Source organism: Zingiber officinale, chromosome 6A (genome assembly GCF_018446385.1).
Source record: "Zingiber officinale cultivar Zhangliang chromosome 6A, Zo_v1.1, whole genome shotgun sequence".
In the NCBI taxonomy this organism is placed as follows: domain Eukaryota; kingdom Viridiplantae; phylum Streptophyta; class Magnoliopsida; order Zingiberales; family Zingiberaceae; genus Zingiber; species Zingiber officinale.
The window spans coordinates 128,441,559-128,464,012 of record NC_055997.1 but is presented as its reverse complement, the minus strand read 5'-3'; the positions used below and the strand labels follow the sequence as shown (position 1 = coordinate 128,464,012).

At 35.9% G+C, this 22,454-nt stretch overlaps 2 protein-coding genes across 8 annotated transcripts; one reads left to right on the top strand and one right to left on the bottom strand.

Annotated features, from left to right (window-relative positions):
- Nucleotides 1-12,844: 12,844 nt before the first annotated feature.
- Nucleotides 12,845-13,895, top strand: LOC121998046 (brassinosteroid-responsive RING protein 1-like). Its single transcript, XM_042552773.1, has one exon. It carries the CDS (start codon nt 13,014-13,016, stop codon nt 13,614-13,616), a length of 603 nt encoding a protein of 200 aa, XP_042408707.1. The 5' UTR covers nt 12,845-13,013; the 3' UTR covers nt 13,617-13,895.
- LOC121998042 (pentatricopeptide repeat-containing protein At4g02750-like) lies at nt 13,772-22,427 on the bottom strand. 7 transcript variants are annotated; one of them, XM_042552765.1, is made up of 6 exons: nt 21,806-22,427; nt 20,005-21,724; nt 18,933-19,033; nt 18,632-18,821; nt 18,353-18,489; nt 13,772-14,499 (listed from the first exon to the last, which is right to left on the bottom strand). In XM_042552765.1, exons 1-2 carry the CDS (start codon nt 22,377-22,379, stop codon nt 20,040-20,042), a joined length of 2,259 nt encoding a protein of 752 aa, XP_042408699.1. In that variant the 5' UTR covers nt 22,380-22,427; the 3' UTR covers nt 13,772-14,499; nt 18,353-18,489; nt 18,632-18,821; nt 18,933-19,033; nt 20,005-20,039. The 7 variants fall into 7 exon arrangements, with proteins under 7 accessions (XP_042408699.1, XP_042408701.1, XP_042408696.1 ...); XM_042552767.1 differs by lacking the exon at nt 18,933-19,033 and having other exon boundaries at nt 21,806-22,003; nt 22,090-22,418; XM_042552762.1 differs by having other exon boundaries at nt 20,005-22,427.
- Nucleotides 22,428-22,454: the final 27 nt, after the last annotated feature.

Below are 22,454 nucleotides of genomic sequence, written 5' to 3'. Positions count from 1 at the left end.
AATAACTATAGCTACTGAAGAGTTCAAAAATGGGTCTAGAATCAACTATGATTTCTCGATAATTAGGAGTCATGATGTACTAAGTACCACTCGTGATGTATTCATAATTAATAGTTAATTACGAATGACCAACATAACTGGGAACCTATAAGGTTGTACATACTACAAGTTTATCCAAAAGATATAAAACAAGTTTGAGAGTTGAATTCTTAGATGGAAAGAGATTAAGTCTGATTGGACTAGACAAAGGGCAAATATGGAAAAATGTTTGGCGTAATGAAAGTGTGGATGGGCTACGTCTCTTGTAGATGAGTTATACCCTCTTTGGTTTAATTATGAACCAAATTGGTTTGGTTTTAAATAAAGATGGTTTTATTTTTGAACCAAGGACGTTTGATTTTGAACCAAGATGGTTTGGCCTTGAACCAAACTTAAGGCTAACATATGGGGTTTTAGGTTAGCAGATACGGATTTGAACTTGCTCTTCGAACTCGATTGGAGATCTATATATTGATATGAATGGGAGAACAACAATAAGGAATTGGATTATATTAAAACCCAATTGTTAGGTTTTTGATTCCCTCTCTTCCTCTCCTTGTCGCTGGCGCCGCCCAAGAGAAGATGCTCTTGTTGGCAGGAAGTCTCTTTCCACCTGAGGTCTTTCCGCTGCCCATTTGTGGATGTTGTGCCCATTGTCAGCAGGCTGCTACCATCTAAAAGAAAATTACTATCGGTAGCTTCTATTCTAGCCACCCCAAAAGGGGATGCTGAACCCAGGGGCGAGCATTTGGTTAATTCAGTTAATTTGATATTAATTTTGTATAAATTTTTTTATTGTTATTTTAAACAAATTTAGTTAATTTGACGTTAATCGAAATAACGGATTCAGTTAATTTAGTTTTAGTAAAATTTTGATTTGATTCGGTTAGCGAACACTAAATCGATTTTCAATAAATTCAGTTAATTTATGGACCAAATTAATCGAATGCTCACCCCTAGCACCCATTGGTAGCTTCTATTCCGACTGCCAAAAGGGGTTATTTCTAGCAATGGATGTTGTCACCCTACCCTACTAACAAGCTACTATTCTGACAAGTTGTTGCTGCTAACAAGTTACTATTCTGAAGAGTTGTTGCTGCCAACAAGTTGCTACCGCCCAGTAGTGCTATCTGGCCAAAGGTTGTGCTGCTCAACCCTCTTTTGGCCACCCAAGCTATTGTTCTGGAAAGAAAAGGTGTTAGGACACTCTGAGAGCTAGACGGGGTGATTAGCTCCAATCACTTCATTGATGATGATTATAGCGGAAAACTCGAAGCAATGCTAGTACCCTTGATTTTACTTGGTATTCACCTCTTTGAGGTAATTAATTCAAGGGTCCACTCTTCTCACTCACAATACACTATGAAAACCTCCTTTTAGGAGGCGGAGAAGCCTCGTACAAATAAATATGAGAAATACAACAAGAAATGAAACAAGGAAATAAATACACCAATGAAGGATCTTTGCTCTTGATCTCTTGTTAATGTGGATTGCCTCTTGATGCTTGGAAAATACAACAATACTTGTCTCTAAAACGCTTCAAGAACTAACGGTAAAAAGTAGGGAAGAAGAGATCCATTTGAATCTTCACGAAGACCTTTATATTGCGCAGATTAGGGCTCCCAATCGATTGTATCACGCCCTGGGGGTATAGTTCCTGGTACCCCACTCGATGACAATATAATATAAGAAACCCTAAGCATCATTTAATAGAATAATCAATAAATTTATCAAATTTTATATACATATCATCTTTTTCATAGACAATAAGACTATACATATAAACGACATCTGAAATTAAATTTCAGATGTGTAAATACAATGAAACAAAAGTAAAACAAACTAGAAACTCAACATGTCAAGATCTCTGAGTAACTCTATGGATGCCCAAAATCAACTACAATATCAAAAGGATCACTGCGCTTGCAAAACTAAAGACCAAGGAATGTAGAAAGTTAGCTAAATGGCTAAGTGGGTCATAAGGAAAGATATGCATGAATTTAATCTTGTTTAAGAAATTATAGAAGTATAATTTATTATTTCAACTTTTATTTCTTCTTTGAATTCTCAGATAATATACATAATTGTATATTTACAATCATCTAACATTTATTTGTTAGAATTAAAATTCATCTTCATATATTATCATCAATTAAGATCAATTCTCAAATCTTATTTATTTAATCAACGGTTACGCATATCATCTATGGTATAATATCAATATGGGTAAATCTGATAGATCAACTAAAAAGTGAATCAATGGAACCAATATCATCAGAGTGTAATATCATATGGATAGGCTAAAAGCCTCCTCAGAGTATAAGACTGTTGCATACGTCATCTGACGTACGGGCTATCAGCCCTCACCGGTGGAAGACATAATGAACACTGACCAAGGGCTACATCACGCCACTACACCTCGGGTGTACGGTCAGATACTCTGGACCGCAGCCACCGCGCTACCACGATAATATGTGGGTGGTCCAGTACTCCAATATAAAACTCTGGTATAAAGCTAAGCTGATAATCTTCACTTTTTAATTCTTTATTTACCATCTTTATTATTTCACTTTAAGGATTTCATTTTATTTATTTATCATAATTATTCTCTTTTCATATCCAATAGTCAATCAAGTTAACATCTTTATATCAAGTCTATTAATTTATCATCATAGGGTTCATAAATAAAACTACAAGTATCAATAGGTAGAACATCAAAAACATAGAGTATGAAATGTCAAGCAAGTCAAAAAGATAAGTATCATAAGAGTAATTCAAGTTTTTTATTTAATTTTTTAAAACAATCCTTCCCATATTAATCCCAGTATGAACCCAAATATGAATAGAAAGTAACATCAATTATTTACCCTCCAATGATTTTAATATTTTAACCCATTTTACTATTTGTAATATTATTTTAATCCTCTTTTGAAAATATTTATATAAATATATATAATTTCATTATGTCTTTATTCATGCACAAGGATAAATATATGAGTCAACAGAAATATACCCACTTTATGTACAGAAAAACTTTGAGTGTTGACAAGTCACCGTACTCCACCCGAACTCAAATTTACATATATAATACAACAATAACTCAAATACTCGAATGATAATAAAAATCATAACATAAGATGTAAACGTTCTCTACGACTCAAAGTCGGTAGATTATTATTTTTGATCTTTCTATCTCATACCACTTCACATTCCTAAAAGAGACTGCAATTACTATCGAATTATTTACCAATTCTAACTGCATATTGATTATAATAAAATATACCTTTAAGGAACAGAGGCCGCTGTTAGTGGCACCTAAAGGGCTGCTATTAGTAGTTGTTAGCTGGGAAAGAAAAACAAAAGGACAGCAATGAAGATGATGTTTTCTACTGGAAAAAGAAGAGTTATTGCTCTTGGACAAATGAGGGAGAAGAGACTACCTTTGTTGTGGTGGTTGGACAAGTGGAAAAAAGGTTTCTCGAAAAAAAACTACTGCTCCTCTGTTAGACAACCTCAATTAGCTCCGGTGAGCTCAATCGCAACACTAAGAGAGCAAGGAGAGGAGAAAGGGTTGCTTGCACTTGATGTTGGGAGGGAGCAGCAACTAGGTTGCATTCCCCTTCTCTGCTAGAGGCTTCGGCGAACTTAGATGGGCTCCAATGGCTACTGCCCAGAGGCAAGAAAACAAGGGAGAAGAGAAAGAGAGGGAAGGGAGGGGTCGTTGCTCATGTTCCTCTTGCTTTTTAGTGAAAAGGAAGGAGAAGGACTCGTGTTGGAGAAGAAGAGTGGACTACTGTGATTTCTCTTGTTCTGCTGTTGAAGGAGAGGAGAAGAAGAGGAGTAGCTGTGGGGGAAAGAGGAGAAAAGAAAGGGAGAAAAAAGAGGAGGTATGTGGGGGGATAGGTATGATGTTTATTATTATAATTATTATTATTATTATTATTTTACTTAACAGATTGACCTTACCCCCAATCGATTGCGACGACAAATCCAAGCAAATTTAGTCATCCAAACCTTGCAATGACTCTTTTCTTCTTCTCCCAATCGATTACATAATCGATTAGGTGTCTCCAATCGATCACCCGATTGATTCAGAAACCCATTATTCATCACAAAGAAATGCTCCCAATCAATTACACGGCTTCAATTGATCACCCAATAGATTCAAAAGCCCACTATTTTCTTGCAAATTCCTCTCAATCGATTACCTTATTGATTAAACTTCTCGTAATAAAACAACTCCCCAATCGATTGACCTAATAGATTGGAGAACGTTAAATCGATTGGTCAATCGATTCAGCACTTCTTTGTGCTCGCGATTTAGCCCCTCAACCGATTGACCAATCGATTGGTGAAGGTTTAATTGATTGCCCCAATCGATTCAAGCCTTCTCCTCTCTCACGACAAACCGCTCCCAATTGATCAGCTGATTAATTGAGAAGAGCTTAATCGATTGCTCTAATCGATTAGCTTAGGGTCAATTGCTTGCCCTAATCGATTGCTCAACCCTAACTTGCATATCTAGGGTTTCTTTGTTCAACATCCGATCAACCATAACCTGTTGAGATTTTTTCACCAAGTATTCGGTCAACCTTTAACCCAATTGGACTTTTCATCTCGTGCTAACTTCTTGTTGGACTTCCGATCACCAAGAGTGGTTCTTCTTGATGTACTTGGATTTTCATCTTTCCTAACTATAGTTAGGACCTTCCTATTGCCAACATACGGTCCTCCTTGACCCACTTTGACTTTCCATTGTCACAGTTAGGACTTTTCTTTGCCTAACCCTAGAGTTAGAACTTTACCTTGCCTAATTTTCAGTTAGGACTTTGCTTTTACTTAACTCTCGAGTTAGGAATTTACCTTGTTTAACCTCTAGTTAAGACTTTCTAGTCAAATATCAGTCTTTCATGACCTACTTGACTCTCGTCTCACACATCATCAAATATCTAGTAAACTTTGATCTATTTGACCTCTTCTCACATATTGTCTAATAGCGGCGTTATCGCTGTCGTCTACCTCATTTCATACCGTTGGATTGCCTTGTGCCGCCGAATACCAAATCGAGTCATGGTCCCTCTCTTAGATCATATCGTCTCCCTCCTTTGGCTAGCATCGAAGTGGATGTTAGGGTCAGTTTGTGATGGGGGGGGGGGTTGAAAAACTCATCGTGCTTTGTTGCTTTGCTTTGTGATGATTTACAGCGGAATAAAACTTGAAGCAATCTCTCCAATGCTAACACTATGTATTTGCTTGATATCCACCTCAAGAAGAGGTGACTAATCCAAGGATCCACATACGACACATATTCCACTAATAAAAATACTCATTCTTGGTAACTACTGAAGGCGGAGAAGCCTTGTACAAACTCTCAATACAAGAAGAAAGAAAAGGGAAACAAATACAAGTAAAATCTTACAAGATTTATAACATGAAACTTAAACCCTAGCTTCTTCTTCTTGTGTGGAACGCCTCTTGATCTTGGAAGTGCAGCAATACTTTGCTCCAAGAAAGCTTCAAGAACTGGCGTGAACAACTGAGAGTGATCATAAGAAGTGGAGAGGAAGATCTGCGGAGAAAGACGCTCATCAACGACTTTATCCTGCGCAACGATCACCTCCTAATCGATCGGCTGATCGATTGGGGAGGCTGAATCAATCGGCTGATCGATTCAACTCTCTTTTGTGCTCTCTGGAATGTGCCTGCATCGATCGACCGATCGATTCAGGCTTTCTCTTGATCGTGCGAGAAAACCAACCCCCAATCGATCGGTCGATCAATTAGCGGTGCCCAATCGATCAGCTGATCGACTGGGAAGTATTCTGTTTACACGAAATAAGCTCCTAATCGATCGGTCGATCGATTGGGTTGCTGTTTATCGCAACACTCTCCCAATCGATCGACTGATCGATTGAGCCTTGGTTCAATCGATCGATTGAGCCTTGGTTCAATCGATTGATTGATCAATTGACCACCCTTGACTTACTCAACTCAAGCTCAAGGGTCCCTAATTTCAACATTTGATTAACCGTGACCTGTTGGAACTCCTCATGCCTAGCATCCAGTCAAACTTGATCTGCCGGGGCTTCTTCGCCAAGTGTCCGGTCAACCCTTTGACCCACTTGGACTTTGCATCTTGTGCCAAGTGTCCGGTCCTCCATGACCCACTTGAATTTCCTTCCACTAAATGTCTGGTCACCCTTGATCCATCTGAATTTCCACGTGCCAAGTATCCGGTCACTCCTCTGGTCTACTTGGACTTCCCAACACCAGGTGCCCGGTCAACCTTGATCCACATGGATTTCTATGTGTCTGGCTTCACTCACCAAGTCTTTCCTTCTGCCTAGCTTCACTCACTAGGGTTTCCCATCTACCTGACTTCACTCACCTGGACTTTCACCTAGCTCCACTCACTAGTGTTTTCACCGGCTTCACTTACTAGGATTTTTTCACTGTTCGGCTTCACTCACCGGGACTTTCCATCTGCCTAACTTCACTCACTAGATCTTTCACCTGACTTCACTCACCAGGATTTTTTTACTGTCTGGCACTCACCGGGACTTTCCATCTGCCTAGCTTCACTCACTAGATCTTTCACCTGACTTCACTCACCAGGATTTTTCAATTACCTAGCTTCACTCACTAAGTCTTTCACCTTACTTCACTCACCAAGATTTACCTTTGCCTAACCTCCAGTTAGGACTTTCCCAGTCAAGTATCTGGTCAACCCTTTGACCTACTTGACTCTTCTTCACATCAAACTGGTCATCCCTTGACCAGAGGGGAATTGTATCAACAATCTCCCCAATCGGACGATTGCATCTGTAATTTTCAGATATTGTCAAACATCAAAACCCAAACATCAAAACTCAAGTTTGAGCCAACTCAAGCTTAGTCAACCTGATCAACCTGATCCAGAGGATATTGCACCAACAGTGAAGACACGACACTTGACTTAGCAAAGTCGTCTCAAGGATATCTCCATGTGGATACGAGTAAAGACAAGTCTCGTTAGACTTGTTCGTTGATTTCAATAGAAGCTAGCCTTGCGAAGCTAGTTAAACGCTCTCTACAAAGTTCGATTATGAACTCGCAAGTATAACTCTCTAACTAAAGTGTTTTGCTACTATTATATCTAGAGTATGTGTGTATCTTATATATGTGTGGTATGCATATTATAATAATTTAGAAAATTATTATACTTCTGCTCCTTATTTATGAAATAAATTTTTAAAACAAGTATAGAGAGGCCCAACATTATTTATAGTAAAGTTTGATATTATTAATTGTTCTTTGGTATATTAGAAAGTAGAAACATTGATATTTCTTTGGAATAAAAGAGAATTACAAGATGAGATGTTCTTTATTGTAAATGATAAATCATGGATGAACCCAAACAATGTTAGAAAAAACTTAGTGTTTCTTACATAGTGTTCGGGCAAAATGACAATTTTGTCATGTAAAAACAATGTTGGGCTCAACTAAAGAAAGAATAAAAATCATGCAAATGGAGGATATAATTTTAATAGGCTACCAAGATTTTTTTTGCATGATACTTGTAGTTCTATTGTTGATATAAGATATACTTTGGATCGATTAATCCACCACAAAAATAATCGCTTTTAGCAACGGGTATTTCGATAGATGGTTTGGGCGATAAAATTTAAATTTTATAGGAAATTTACGACAAAGTATAATTCAGTGGCTATGATTAGAGACAAAAATGTAAATTTTTGTCACTAATTGTAGCGATGAAAACGTAAATTTCATCACTAATTAGTTGATAAAAACCGTTTCTGTTACGCTAATTAGCGATGGAAGTACGTTCCGTGGCTAAAATTAAAGACTCGGCATAGATTCTTTGAAATTTTTGAATTTTTATTATGTATGTTTATTTGGTATGATATATTATTCATAGTTGATATTGCTAGTAAATTTTTACAATATAAAACTATAAACATTGTTATTGCATTAGATTAGTTAAAAGTTTTTTTTTAATGATTATAGAGAAAATAGATTCAATGTGATATTTATCAAAGAGATTGTAAATGAAATGAATATACATCAAAATTTTATGAAAACTTATAATTAAAAGAAATAAATGATTTGATGAGAATAAAATTAATGAGATAAAATTTCCACCGAATGAATCTTTTAAAATTAATTACTATAATCATATTTGATCATGCTATTTCTTCACTAGTTTTGAACACTTTCAAATATATGAATATAATTTTAATTTTTTATATGAGATAAAAAAAAATTTAAATGGTATGATGCTATTTTTTTTAAAAAAATAAAGTGTTAAAATCTTGTAAAATTTTTAACACAAGACAAGACATGGTGATTTAAATTTATTATTAGAATTAATCATAAATCCAGAATTAAAAATTATACTTGAGATATTGAAGGTTATAAAAAATTTAAATTCTTTTCCTAATACATGAATAACTTTTAAAATATTATTAATTATACTTGTGTAGTTTCAGTAGATTTTTTTAAATTAAAATTAATAAAGCGTTATTTATGTTGTCACAAGAAAGATTAAATAATTTAATAATTTTATCAATTAGAAATTTTTTTATCAAAACTCAAATATTAAGATTTAATTAATAATTTTACATCTAGAAATTAAATTTTATATAAAAATTTATTTTTTAAATTAATATTTTATTTTTTAAAAAAAATAAATTTATTGTTGTTGGTCTCAAGTCCAAATGAAAAAAGATGAGAGAAAATTATATTATATTATATATTTTTTAAATATTAAAAACCTAAATAATTTTTTTCCCCTATGGTCTCATGAAAGGCCTGCACACTTCTTTTATTAATAGAGCCCAACAAAGCTTAAGAATGGATTTTATGGACCTCTTATAAGAATTTAAGGGCTTGCGTATTTATATGTAGTGGCATATCTCGAATATTATTGTTGTAATTTATTTTAGAAAGGAAAGAACTTTTAATTTTAGGCGAGATCAGCTTTTCTTTGAAGATGAGGGACAGTTTTTTTTTTTCATTACCATTATCTTTCCGTTTCCTCTTCTCTCCTCTATCGAAAGTAAACACAGAAGCCTAAAGAGAGGAATTAATTAAATAACTGCTGTTGAAAATTACTTAAAGGTTGAGTGACGTTCGTTCACTCTGAGTAGGCCTAAGCCATACGTGTCTATATTTAATTAATCATACTTAACACAATCCTTGGTCGCCTCACCAATGGATAATTACTCACATTAAATATTATTTCTCTTATTTATTTCAACTAGATACTGAAACTTTATTTCCCTTATTTTTTTATGATTTTAGGTAGAAATAAAATGGAGAAAATTGAATGACATTGTTTTCTCTTTCAAATTATAAACCAGAAATTAATAACTTTGACTTTCATCAAATCTAATCAAACATTTAATATTATTTAACTAGATGAGTACTAAACTCCCTACGAAAAATATCTATCTCAATTGATCTATAATATCTCTATAATTTAAAATGAATTATTCACTTTATTAAATTTAGACAATCATTTTCCACTATACACTATATTAATTATCTTAAAATTTTTATTATATTTTTTTTATTTTCTCCTACCTTTTTATTATTTTTTTCTCACATATGTAACATTTACTTTTCATTACTCAATTCATTTTCTTTATTTTTTTTTCTCTCTCCCAAATTAAATAATATTTTAATATTTAGAGAATAAATTTTATTTTTAAAATTTAAAGAAGTACTCTTATGTAATCTAAATTTAGGAAATAGATAGATAACTATTGTAAAAAAAAATTATGTAAAATATAAAATTTAAAATAAATTAGGTATTTAGAGAAGTTGATATGAATATTTTAATTGATACTTCATACAAAACCTCAAAACTACAATAATCCTTATTATTAAGGAGCCGTGGATAATTAAGTTAAAGTGGAAAAAAAAAATCAGTTCACGCAGGATGAAAATTAAAAGGTTTCATTATCATTAAAGAATATTATTTTTTTTAAAAAAATATATATATTAAAAGGAAGCTTTAAAACTCAAAAATATTATTGTCCAATTTTATTATAGTAGCTTTGAGTAAATTCATTTCAACATGAAATAATTAAGACTCTAAACTCTAAATCTTAACATATAGACCAAAGTTGCTTCAAATAATTTTAGTAAATTGATTTATGTAATAGTAGTTTTGATTTAAAGTTATAATAATTTTAATAATATTGTTTTAATAATATTAGTTAAATTAGAACACTTTTTAACTAATATTTAAGTAATTGTGATGTTTTAAAAATAAATTTAATTTTACTAATACTTTTGAGTATATTAAAATAATTTTAGTTAAAATTATTATAATATATATAATTTTTTAAAAGGCATACATTTTATCTAATGTAATAAGTTTAATGTAATAATTTTTCGAACTCCTATCTAGAACGTTCTGTAACTAACTTTTTATTATTGGCAGGCAGTAGATGGTGGCAAAGGATAAGATAGAATAATTGGTAGGTACATTGATTACTTTTAATACAACCGGCCAACAATAATTGGGACCTGAAAGGCTGGGACGAGCGCAAGATTATTATGCCCGATAGGGAAATGGGCCGGGCGGACCTGCGGTTTCAGGCCTGGTGCAATCCTAAATGGGCTAGACACAGGGCCGAACCAGGCCCGCTAAAGGTCACTCGATGACACTTGCACTTTGAATTTTGTTAACATGTCTTGTACTTGTTTTGTTCCAATTTATATGTCCCAGCGACACTGTAGCAACAAAGCTGTGACATAAACTTCTGTTGCAAATTCCATTGCGATTCTATCTGAGACATCTGCTACTTTTGATTGAGGCTCAGAGAGTAAACTTTGATCCTCTTGATTAAGGCACATTCAACTTTTCTCTTCATAATTTTGTTCGTTCGTTCGAGCATTGCACTTTCTCTTTCAGCCTAACCATCCTAATCTTCTCGTCTCATCATGCAAGGAACATAAGAATTTCGATGACATTAATGTTATTTTAAAGGTTGTTATTAAGAGAAGTAGATGTGAGTCGTCTGCCCGCCTTGTTGCCTTCACGAACCTTTTCACGAAGCCAGACACGCCAATTATAGATTCTTTTCCGTCGAGGTTAGCTTACTACTCGCTACAAATGTACGACTCAAAACACTGAACGAGCTCCTATTTCTCCCGGTGGCAATCACACAAGCAAACAATGCACCACTTTTCTAATGGTGGTCGAGAATATTCCACATGAAGTGAGGTGCCACACAAGGACAGATCATACTTGAAGGCATTCACATGTTTTCAATAATCAATGGTACCATGCTTGGAGTACTTTATACTTTGTAAACATATATCTCATCGATATTCATATATAGTTAACTCTTAATACAAACACGATCACTTAAATCTATAGATAACCATTAGTAGGGGCATCGATAACAAGTTACATCTCATAATATCTCTGTACAAATCGACATTGGTATATTCAAAAAATGTAAACCTTTTCATTTTTTGATTGACTTTCTATTCAATGGAGAACAACAATTTCTAGTAGAAAAAAAATAATAAACAAAGTACAAGAGAGACAATACAATGTGTTTACTATAAATCAATATTCATGGACTCTGAATATCATCATTAAATTATCCAGACTCTTTTATTATAAGAGATAAAGCAAAAATGGAACAAAAAGCTGCTCCTAGCTACTCCTTACAAAAACCTTTAAACGCGTTCAGATGTTTGTCTCAAAATCAAGAGAGAGAGAGAATAATAAATGCTGGCAATTAGCTGGGTGTTAAACAGCTTTTTAATTCAATTTTTTATTGGCATTGCTTGCCTTAGCAGCCAAAGATTCTCATCACTTGGCTCCAAATGTAGTGAACAAAAAGAAAGACAGAAGTTTGACGCAACGACTAAGAGATGGCCCTTCACAAGCTTCCAAATTAGAGGTCGATGACAATAAATGGAACTAGATTGCACCTTTAGAAAAAGATTATATATTTTTAAAAACAAAAATATATTCTACGTTCAATCTTTGTTTTTTTTTACTAATTTTTGGAAGCAAAAATGAAGGAAGCACAAACTAGTCTCAAGAGATCATTGATCATTTAAGGGTGAGGAAAAGGAAGTCAAGAGACTCAAGTCACGACCAAATTTATTCACTCGAACCATATCGATTAACCAAAAATTCGATTCAATTTTCAAAATACTTGGTCAAGGCTTGCCTAGTCTTTGATTTTGCCTTTGCCCACCTCAAACCTACCGCCTTAATATATTAGCTCAAACGAGATCATCACCAAGAAACCCGGAATAACATTTGCTGGTCCATCGTCTTCAAACAATCTCAAAGATCCGTCAAAGAAAATATTGATGTCGCCATTAAGAACTAGTATATTTTATATCATATTTTATTATTTAGGTAGGTGCCCTCTTGCTCTTTATGACGAGCATAAAACTTACATTTAATTAATAAGGACTTGCCAGTGTTGTACCGAAACTGATAGGCAGATCAAGATTATCACTTGAGAAAGAGACCTCTTTAATATTCAAAAAATCACTTAGCAAGGATCATAATAATATCTTATATTTTAATGGATAATATTTAAAATATTGAATATTTTAAAAGATAAAATTTTGAAGACACGCCACGGCTTGGGCTGCGGCGGCCCGGATAACGAAGGCCGAAGCCGCCAGCGAAGTCAGATGGACGGCATCGATTAAAAAAAGGAACGCGAGGAGCGCGTGAGCGTGAGCGTGTGCGTGCATGAGAGCGAAAGGAACCAGAGACGCACTTTCCTCAGCCATCACTTTCCACCGATTTAAATAGTCGGCGATGAGAGATCTCGCTCCACCACCGCGCAGGACGCACCTTCCTCCTTCCCTTTCTGTTCCGCGTCTTCTTCTTCTTCTTCCCACCGAACCTCTGCGTGTTGTAGATCTTCGAGGTCACTCAGTCTTCTTTGTTTTTTTTTCCTCCGTAAATTTAGTTGGAGTTCATGGGGGTCCCGGCCGCCTTCCACGACGCGCTGCCGCCGAAGTTCGTCTGCCATATCATTTTACTCCTCGGGTACGTCCGCCGGATCATCTGCCGGGGCTTCGAAGCCGTCGGCCTCGGCGACCTGCTCGAGCACGACGACGCCCCCTGGCCTGATTCCGCTCAGCTCGAGGCGCGGCGCCAGGAGTCGCCGCGGTTCTGGTCGCCGTCGGCGCTGCTGATCCAGGAGGCGCTCCCGGTGGTGCGGTACGAGGAGATAGCGACGGCGGCGGAGGGGAAGTACGTAGGCGGCGGATGCGCGGTCTGCCTGTACGAGTTCGAGGCGGCGGAGGAGGTCCGGCGGTTGAGTAACTGCCGCCACGTCTTCCACCGCGGCTGCCTGGACCGGTGGCTGGAGCACGAGCAGTGCACGTGCCCGCTGTGCCGCACGCCACTGCTGCCGGAGGAGATGCGGGGCGCGCTAGATGGCTCAATGTGGGCTGCCGCCGCCGCCGTCCCGGACTCGTACTACGACGACCTCGACGACTTCTACTCCTCCCCCGCTGCCTCGCAGAGCTCCACCATGCTTCTCCTCCATCAACAACAGCCTTTTTCTGCTTATTAACTACAAATTCCAGGGGTTGAATCTGCCAATTGTAAATACCACACAGCAAAGGAATCAAACCAGTAGCTAGAATTTACAGGGGAAAACATAAAAGAAACGAAATAACAACAGCGAGAGAGAATCAGAAACACTGTTTCTTTTCTTTTTTTTTTTTATGTCTTAATAGGAGTTTGGAATTTGTTTTGCAGTGTGAAGAATTTTGTTTATTTGTGTGGCTGTAGAAAGTGTAGCAAAAGTGATGATAGAAAGACATTTATGAGGATTTTACTTGCTCTTTAATCATCAACTAATTGGCATGATTTGTAGTAAGACTGGGTAAAGCTAGTTTACTTAGAATTGCGATATACCTGAAATCTGCAAGGAGGGCTGCTGTGAAAATGATACAGAAAGAACAATCTTGATGGAACCACTGAAACCCTCGTCCAAGAATGATGATAACTGTTTGCAAACAGAGAGCATAATTATTAGATGCTCAACAAAGACAATATCACAAGAAAGAACCATTTCAAACCCAGACAGATCAAGATTCATATTCCTTTGAGAAATTCTAACTCTTCTTACTGTCCAGAGACTTAGCAAGTGTAAATCTTTTCCATTTTCACAGCACTTCAGATCCTACATTGCTTGATTTTGATGAAGCTCTTTGTGACTGTAACACTTGCACCTTAGGGAATTTGGCACTCGAATGATTTCAAATTTAAAGGTATTGTATCATGATAGATAGATTCATCAGTGGCACTCAATTGGTTTCCTTATTAAAGCTAGCATTCCAGATTCTGTTGGCACTTTCTCACCTCAGAATGCATCAAACTCGATGATACTAAATGAGTACAAATTGTGTCCTTAAGCTGATGATCCCATGGTTTTGGGCCGCAGGAACAATCTTGCAAGAGAAAGAAATCTTAGAAGAGCAAAATTATAATAGATTAGATATCTAAAATAATGAGAGTGCTGCTTCTACAAGTCTTACAATGGTATAGAGATTCAAGCAAAAGTGACTAGAATGCTAGAAATAGCACAAATATAAAGGAAATTTTCCAAAGTAGAAACAAAGTAACTTATTTTCAAAAGAATCTCTTTTTATTTATTTATTTAAATCATTCCCCAGCCAAAAAAACTCAGAGTTCTATCAAGTTGAAATGAAATTGCCTTTCATGAAATGAGTAGTTGCTTTATCGTTATCTTCTTATCCACTCATCCCTCCCATTGTATAAGACAGTCTTACAACACAGTACCATATAAATGCTTCAATTGTCTTGGGTGTTTGAAAGAGTGCAAAAAATGAGAATGTCCACCTAAATATAAAAACTGGATTAGAGTTTAAGTTGATTGGATTATCAAACGAATAAGTATTAGAATAAGTACTTCACATAGTAAAGATAGGTAGAGTGTGTTGGTACAATATCCCTTGGGTCAAGGCTGACTAAGCTTGAGTTGGCTCAAGTTTGAGTCGTGAAGTTTGGATTTCGATGTTTGACAATATATGGAGATTGCAGGTGCAATTGTCCGATTGTCAAATAGGTCAAGGTTGACCGAATACTTGACTGGGAAAGTCCTGACTAGAGGTTAGACAAGGATAAGTCCAACGGGAAGGTTGACAGAAGAGAGAAATCAAAGTGGGTTAAGTTAACCAGACACTTGGTGTGAAAGTCCTGGTGAATAAAGTCAGGCAGATGGAAATCCTAATGAGTGAAGCTAGGTAAAAGCCCTAATGAGTGAAGCTAGGCAAGAGAAAGTCCTGGCGAATGAAGCCAGGCAAATAGAAATCCTAATGAGTGAAATTAAGTGAAAGCCCTAGTGAGTGAAGTTAGGCAGGAGAAAGTCCTGGTGAGTGAAGCCAGACAGATGGAAAATCGTGGTGAGTGAAGTCATGCAGATGAAAGTTCTGGTGAGTGAAGCCAAGCAATGGAAATCTAGATGGGTCAAGGATGATCGGACATCTGATAAATGGAAGTCCAAGTGGGTTAAGGTTGACCGGACACTTGGCACGAGATGGTAAGTCCAAATGGGTCAAGGTTGACCGAACATTTGGCATGAGGAGAAAAGTCCAAGTGGATCAAAGGATTGACCGGACACTTGGTGAAAGAGTCCCAACAGATCAAGGTTGATCGGATGCTAGGCATGGAGAGTCCTAACAAGTCACGATTGACATGATATTGAGTTTGGGGACCTTGGACTTGAGTTCGGCAAGTCAAGGGGTGTCAATCGATCGATTGATTGAACCAAAGCCCAATCGATCAACCGATCGATTGGGAGAGTGTTGCGAAGCTAAGGCGGTCCAATCGATCGGTCGATCGATTGGGAGCTTGGATCGCGAGCACAGAGGGGTTCCCAATCGATCGGTCGATCGATTGGGCACCGCCAATCGATCAGGCGATCGATTGGAGCTGGAATTCTCGCGCGATAGCGAGAAAGGCTGAATCGATTGGTTAATCGATTCAGGCTATTCCAGCGAGAGCACAGAGGCGCTCTAAATGAATCGACTGATCGATTCAAGCCTCCCCAATCGATCAGCCGATTGATTAGGATGTGACCGTTGCGCAAGTAACGAGAGATGGACGGCTGGGATGGCGTGGATTCGACGTGGCAATCAATTGGGAGCATGCTCAATCGATTGGGCGAGCTTCTTCTCCGCAACTCTTCTTCCCGACACTCACAATTCTCTCTGACGATTTTTCCGTCAATTCTTGAAGCTTCTTGGGGATAAGTGCTAGTGCACTTCCAAGAATCAAGAGGTGGTCCACATCAACAAAAGCAAGCAAGAAAAGATTTTTATTTGTGCACTTGTGTATTAAGTTATTTATTCCTAGGAGAATGATTACGAAAGGTTGTCTATAAAAGAGTTTGTCTAATATTTGGGTATTATAATTATCTGATGTACGTATCAGTTGTACTTTTGAATTTCTTATCACAACAACAGAATCAAAGCATGCAACAACATTGTATTTGATTGAACAAGTATACTTCTAAATTTCTATTCTTCTCCCCTTCAGACTTGCTTATGATATTATATCCTCTCTTTTTTTTCTAATTAACACCTACACATTGATTATCACAGCAATCTATCTATTTGATGAGTAGGCTCAAAAAGGAATGAAGTACATAGATAACAATGAACTCTAGTCCAAAGGTCCATAGTGATGATCTTGTTACAATTTATATTTTGTGTGATTGATAAAATTATCAGAATTATCTTTTCAATAAATTTATAATATTATATTTGAAAATTGAACAAAGGTTGGTTTAATTAAATCTTTTACTTTTCTATTTTAACAGAATCAAATTGTAGGCTATTGTGTTTAAATTAATATAGATTAATTCGGTAGAAAAAACAATTAAATATCCGTCATCTTATTTTTTAAAACTCAATTATACTTAAGTAACACTGAAGTAGATTTTCATTAAAAAAAATTATATAATATTTCTAGATATAACTTTAAAATGCTAGATTTTTTGTTTGTTCAATTTCACATTCTATATTTAAATTATGGATGATTAACTTTAGATATATAACACAAGGTCACCGTCTAAATTGGTGCTTAGTTTAGAATGCTGAATTGTTAAATCTGTTTGATCTAATCTTGAATCACTATATATTCCTGAGAGATCATGATGTTCAAAATCCCTACCATATAATATACATTGCACATTGCAAATGCTCAAATTAATATGGTCTACTTTGCCTTTAATTATTCTCTTTAATCTTGATTTGTTCTTATCCTTCTTGAAGAATCAATCTGACACTAATACCCAACTCAGCTAATGTTTTAAGGAAAAAAAAGGGTTTTTTATCATTGATAAGTGGATACATCTAGATTGTACTTTCAAAAAGGTTTCACTAACCTAACAGAGGCCAAAATAATTTTAAAACAAATATCATTTATGTAGAAGTTAAAAGATTTTAAAGTGATTATAAATATCTTAAGAATTTTTAGTAGTATTGATAATTGTTTTAGAATTCAATTGCTATGACATGAAACCCAATATCAATTACAAAAATCTAAATTTATCAAATTATAAAATTTTGACAAAATAATAATATGCTCTAAATTAATTCTCAAAACATTTTGTATATCCAAATAAAATATTGGATTTAAAAAATAAAAAACATTTTTTACTTATTAGTGAACATTATTTATACCTTTTTTTTTAAAAAAAAATGAATACATATAGCATTAGAGAAGAAGAATTATTTTAAAAATAATTTCTACCCATTTGTGAAAAAATTGTTATATTTTTCGATAAATGTAATTAGAGAATGATGATTAGAGAGGCGCAATTAGAGATGTAATGATCACCATGTTGGGTCCAGTTTTGGCCACCATATTAATTTCCACTAAACTGATGTATAAATAAAGATTGGCAACCCAAACCTTTGGTGGGAACTAAAGACAGGGTTGCCAGCCTTTTTTTAAAGAATGGGTTGCCGATCTTTAACTAAAGTTAGATTGTGGACAGATGCCAAAGAGTGTTGGATCAAAAAATGCTGAGAATATAGAAAGAAAATGCTCGACATGGCCTATCGGAGGAGAGAAAAGGTGTAGTGGTTAACTAAAGTCATAAATGCAGCAGTACAACAACAAAGAAACATAAGTGCAAGATGGATGCATTTTTATACTTTCAAAATGTAAAAATACTTAACAATAATTATCTTAGTTTTTGACTAAATATTCAATAACTTAAATGACTTCTTAAAGGTGAAATCTATCATTTTTAGGGGTGAAGATGATATGTACCTGAAATTCACAATTGAACCTTGCTATAAGAAGATTACAGCATAGATGGTGAAGAACTAAGACAATAACAATCCATTTCCTTATTGGAACTCTCAGTGGAGTCATTGAAGCCCTTGTACAAGAATGCTGATGACAATCTGCAACAAAAAAAAAAAAGAGAATCAAGCATATGCTCCACAAAGAGATTGAATAGAAGCAGCATTTTGCAGGAGCATGCGTTGTCATAAGAAAAAATCTTCTCAAAGTGAGATAAATCAATGCATCCTTCTGAGGACTGACCCATTGCCTGCTGCATTTTACAACCTGGGAATCCTATCTGAAGCCCCAACAATCAAACTTTCATTTATCTTACAGCTCATTGCCTTCTCTTGACGGTCCCTTTTACAGTTCTCAGTAGCTCAAATCCTGCTTTTCTCGACCTTTGGCAAATCTCTTTCAAACCATTGGAGGGCGTTGACTCTCAATGGTCCTAGAATTTATACAGATACAGTTTCCTATCAGAAACATCGAAGAAAAAGGAACAGAAGGAAAACCTAAGTAATTTTGACATGTTCAAGATGCTACATGATTATCAACTTACAGCAAAACTATTCACATACAAAACAGGAATTATCTGACTATCCTCATATCTTTCAATCCCAAAGATGAAATAATACTGAAGGGAGCATTTGTAACTGATACCTGTTAAGCCAATTGCAAGTTTTCATTTTTTTATAATCTTCAAGAAAAAGAATTTTTAATAAAAAGAATACAAACTATACAATATCCTAGTGCACCACAAAAGGAAAATGACATCTGAAATATATTTATATCTTAGGAATATGTTCAACTGCAAAAAGAATAGTAGCCTTCACAAACATAATAAAAGGTTAATGAGAATCTAGAGCCTATAGACCATTAACAAAATGATAACCTTCAGTCAATAAAAAAGTTATGAATCTAACATCGTACAAGTGACAAAGCATCACACATAAAAAAGTATCAAAAAGCTTCCTGGTATTCAATTATATGCCAATCACTATAAGATAGATGATCATGCTCCAAAAATCAGATGAAAATTACCATCCTCCAAATGCCAACAAGAAAAACAGTGATCACCATCCCGGTAAGCATGACAAGGTCATATGTAATACAGCCATCATTTCACTTAAACTGGCCCAATCATTTAATGAATGAGAAGAAAGTGTTAAGTAGACATGATCTAAATGCACTATAGAACAATACAATTGTACAGGGGTAAATGAAATATGATCCTGACTTAGAGCTGCAATATCACTCAAAAAAAGAGATTTGTCATACAGAGAAAACCAAAAGTACATTATTGTAAATTGCAAAAGCCATATATATGAATCAATGGCCTGAGAAAAACTTTCTAATCCGTGAACCTAACTAATATCATATACAATTTCCTTAAAGGTTCTCAAAGAACAGGAAGTCAACCTCAATATATCAGATCAAAACGATTAATTGTGTTGTAATCAGTTCTTAGGTCAAATATTAACCAATATTCGAGGTACTCAAAGAACAAAAAAAAGGTAATCATAGTAAATCCATTCACAGAAATCAAATATGATTATCAATGTTCTTAGGTCATAATAAACAACAAAATAATCCTTGTGCAAAAAAATTGCATATGAACCACTCATATATACCTATCAAAGTACAAGAGATGTTGACAAATGCATGCTCAAATCCAGCTGCAACCTTGTGGCTTGTAATATTTTGAACGATCCATCTGTTTCCTCAAGGTTTCTAAATCATCCCATCTGCCAGCTGATCCATACACATTTATAAGATGTAAAAAAGGCATTGGGTTCTTTGGATCCCATGATAATAGCTGTTTTGCTGCATGTGTTGCCAATCTAATGTTACAGTTTATTCTGCAACCACTCAAAAGTGAAGTCCAGATCTTTGGATCAGGTTGAAAGGGCATCGAAGAGATTAGCCTTTCAGCTTGCTCCACCATACCCATCCGACATAAAAGATCAATCAAACAAGCGTAATGTGCTACATCAGGCATGATTCCGTATTCCTGTGTCATTAAATTGAAGTAGTACTGAGCTCTGTCAAACAAACACATATGATTGCAAGCAGTTAGTATGCCAAGGAAGGTGACGGAGTCAGGAGCTACATTGTTAGTTCTCATATCATCAAACAATTTCATAGCATTCTCACTGGAAACACTAAATGCGTATCCATAAATCATTGTATTCCATGTCACCACATCATGCTCTGTCATTTGATCAAAAATTGATTTAGCTGTCAATACATCTCCAAATCTGCAGTACATATTTATTAGGGAATTGCCAACCACCAAGCATGATTCATGACCAAGTTTAATGGCAACAGCATGAATCTGCAATCCATGAATCACTATAGCTAGCTTGGATGAAGCACAGAGAAGGGCAGTAGTCACCAATTCTGAAGGGCTTATACCAGATAGTAGCATCTTCTTGTAAAGCAGAAAAGCCTCAACTAGCAAATTATTTTGGACAAACCCAGTTATCAAATTATCCCATGAAGAAGAATTGTGTCTAGGGCATTGATTGAACATATCATAAGCTTTAGTTATCTCCCCATGCTTCAACAAGCCAGAAATCATCATATTATAGGTTGCAACATTATGTTCAGGCATCTTTGTGAAAAGTTCCATGGCTTTTTGAAGTGAACCATATTCTAAATAACCATACATCAAAGTAGTGTATGCTACTGCATCCAACTCAGGCATCATGTTGAATAAATTCTGTGCTTCATGCAGATGTCCATCTTGTATGAAGCTCAGCATTATAGCAGTACTTGCCTCAACAGTAGGTTCGTGCATCTTTGAGTACAACTCAAAGGCAGCATCCATTCTCTTATTTTTTAAGTAACCATTGATCATCAAATTCCATGAGATCTTGTCTCGTTGTTTCATACCATTAAAAAATATCCTTGCCTCATCAACCTTATCATTGCTTATGAAACCCTGTAATAAGGTGTTACATGAACCAACAAAATTGCTCCTCATCTTCCTAAACTCCAAGATTGCTTCTTCTATGCTCAAGCATCTTAAATACATTGCAATCAACGAGGCTTCAATGCTCTCATAACAATGAAGTCCAACTTTGATTACATGGCCATGAAATTTTCTTCCTTGTTTGACATTTTTTAATCCAGATGTGGCACTGATGACATTAATAACACTAGCAGCACTAGATTGGAATCCATGACCAATCATTCTAACGAATTGTTTAATTGCCTCTTCATACATTCCATTACTAGCCAAACCCCCTACCATTACTGACCAAGTTACAGAATTCTTGACGGGCATCAACTTGAACAACTCTAGCGCTTTGCTTATTTTCTTGATCAAAATATATCCATGAATCATTGCTGTCCAAGAAACAACATTACGAACAGGCATTCTATCAAATATCTGACGTGCATAATCGACCAGAAGGTTTAGAACAAAACCTGAGACCAAAGCATTCCAAGATGAGACACTTGGACGATCTATTTCGTTGAAGGCCTGGATCAAACATTCATAATCACCACATTTCGAGTACATGGTGATCAGAGAAGTGCCGACAAACACATTACACGAAGAACATGTTTTGGTCGAAATCCCATGTATCTGCTTTCCCTGAGCCAAAGCTCGGATATTAGCACAAGCTGACAACGCAGTGCAGATAGAAGTATGGTTAGGCACCAAGCCATCATCACCAATGCCCGAAAAAGTCTTCAGCACCTTGTCATACCGTTCGTGTTGGGCGTAACCAGACATGATGGAATTCCATGAAACCACATCTCGTTGGGGCATATTGTCGAACAGCCACTGCGCGGAAATCAAATCACCTGCTTTCGAGCGTGCGCTGATCAATTTGTTCAGCGAAATTATATCTTGCGGCGGCGGCGGGGGGTCAGGAGAGGAGTAAGAACTGAGATTAGTATCGGTCGTCTGCAAAGAATATGTGTTGCAAGATTGCACTTTGACGCATTCGAAAGGGTGGAAGGTGGATCTGAGGACAAGAGTTTGCTTACGAAGCATCAGCAGCAGCGAGGATGCGTTCGCTGTGCACGAGAACTATGGAATCCAAAGGAATCACACACTATATATATATAT

Excerpts from the sequence above, each read along its gene's own strand:
- LOC121998046 (XM_042552773.1), top strand. The coding sequence starts at position 13,014 with ATGGGGGTCCCGGCCGCCTTCCACGACGCGCTGCCGCCGAAGTTCGTC.
- LOC121998042 (XM_042552762.1), bottom strand. The coding sequence starts at position 22,379 with ATGCTTCGTAAGCAAACTCTTGTCCTCAGATCCACCTTCCACCCTTTC.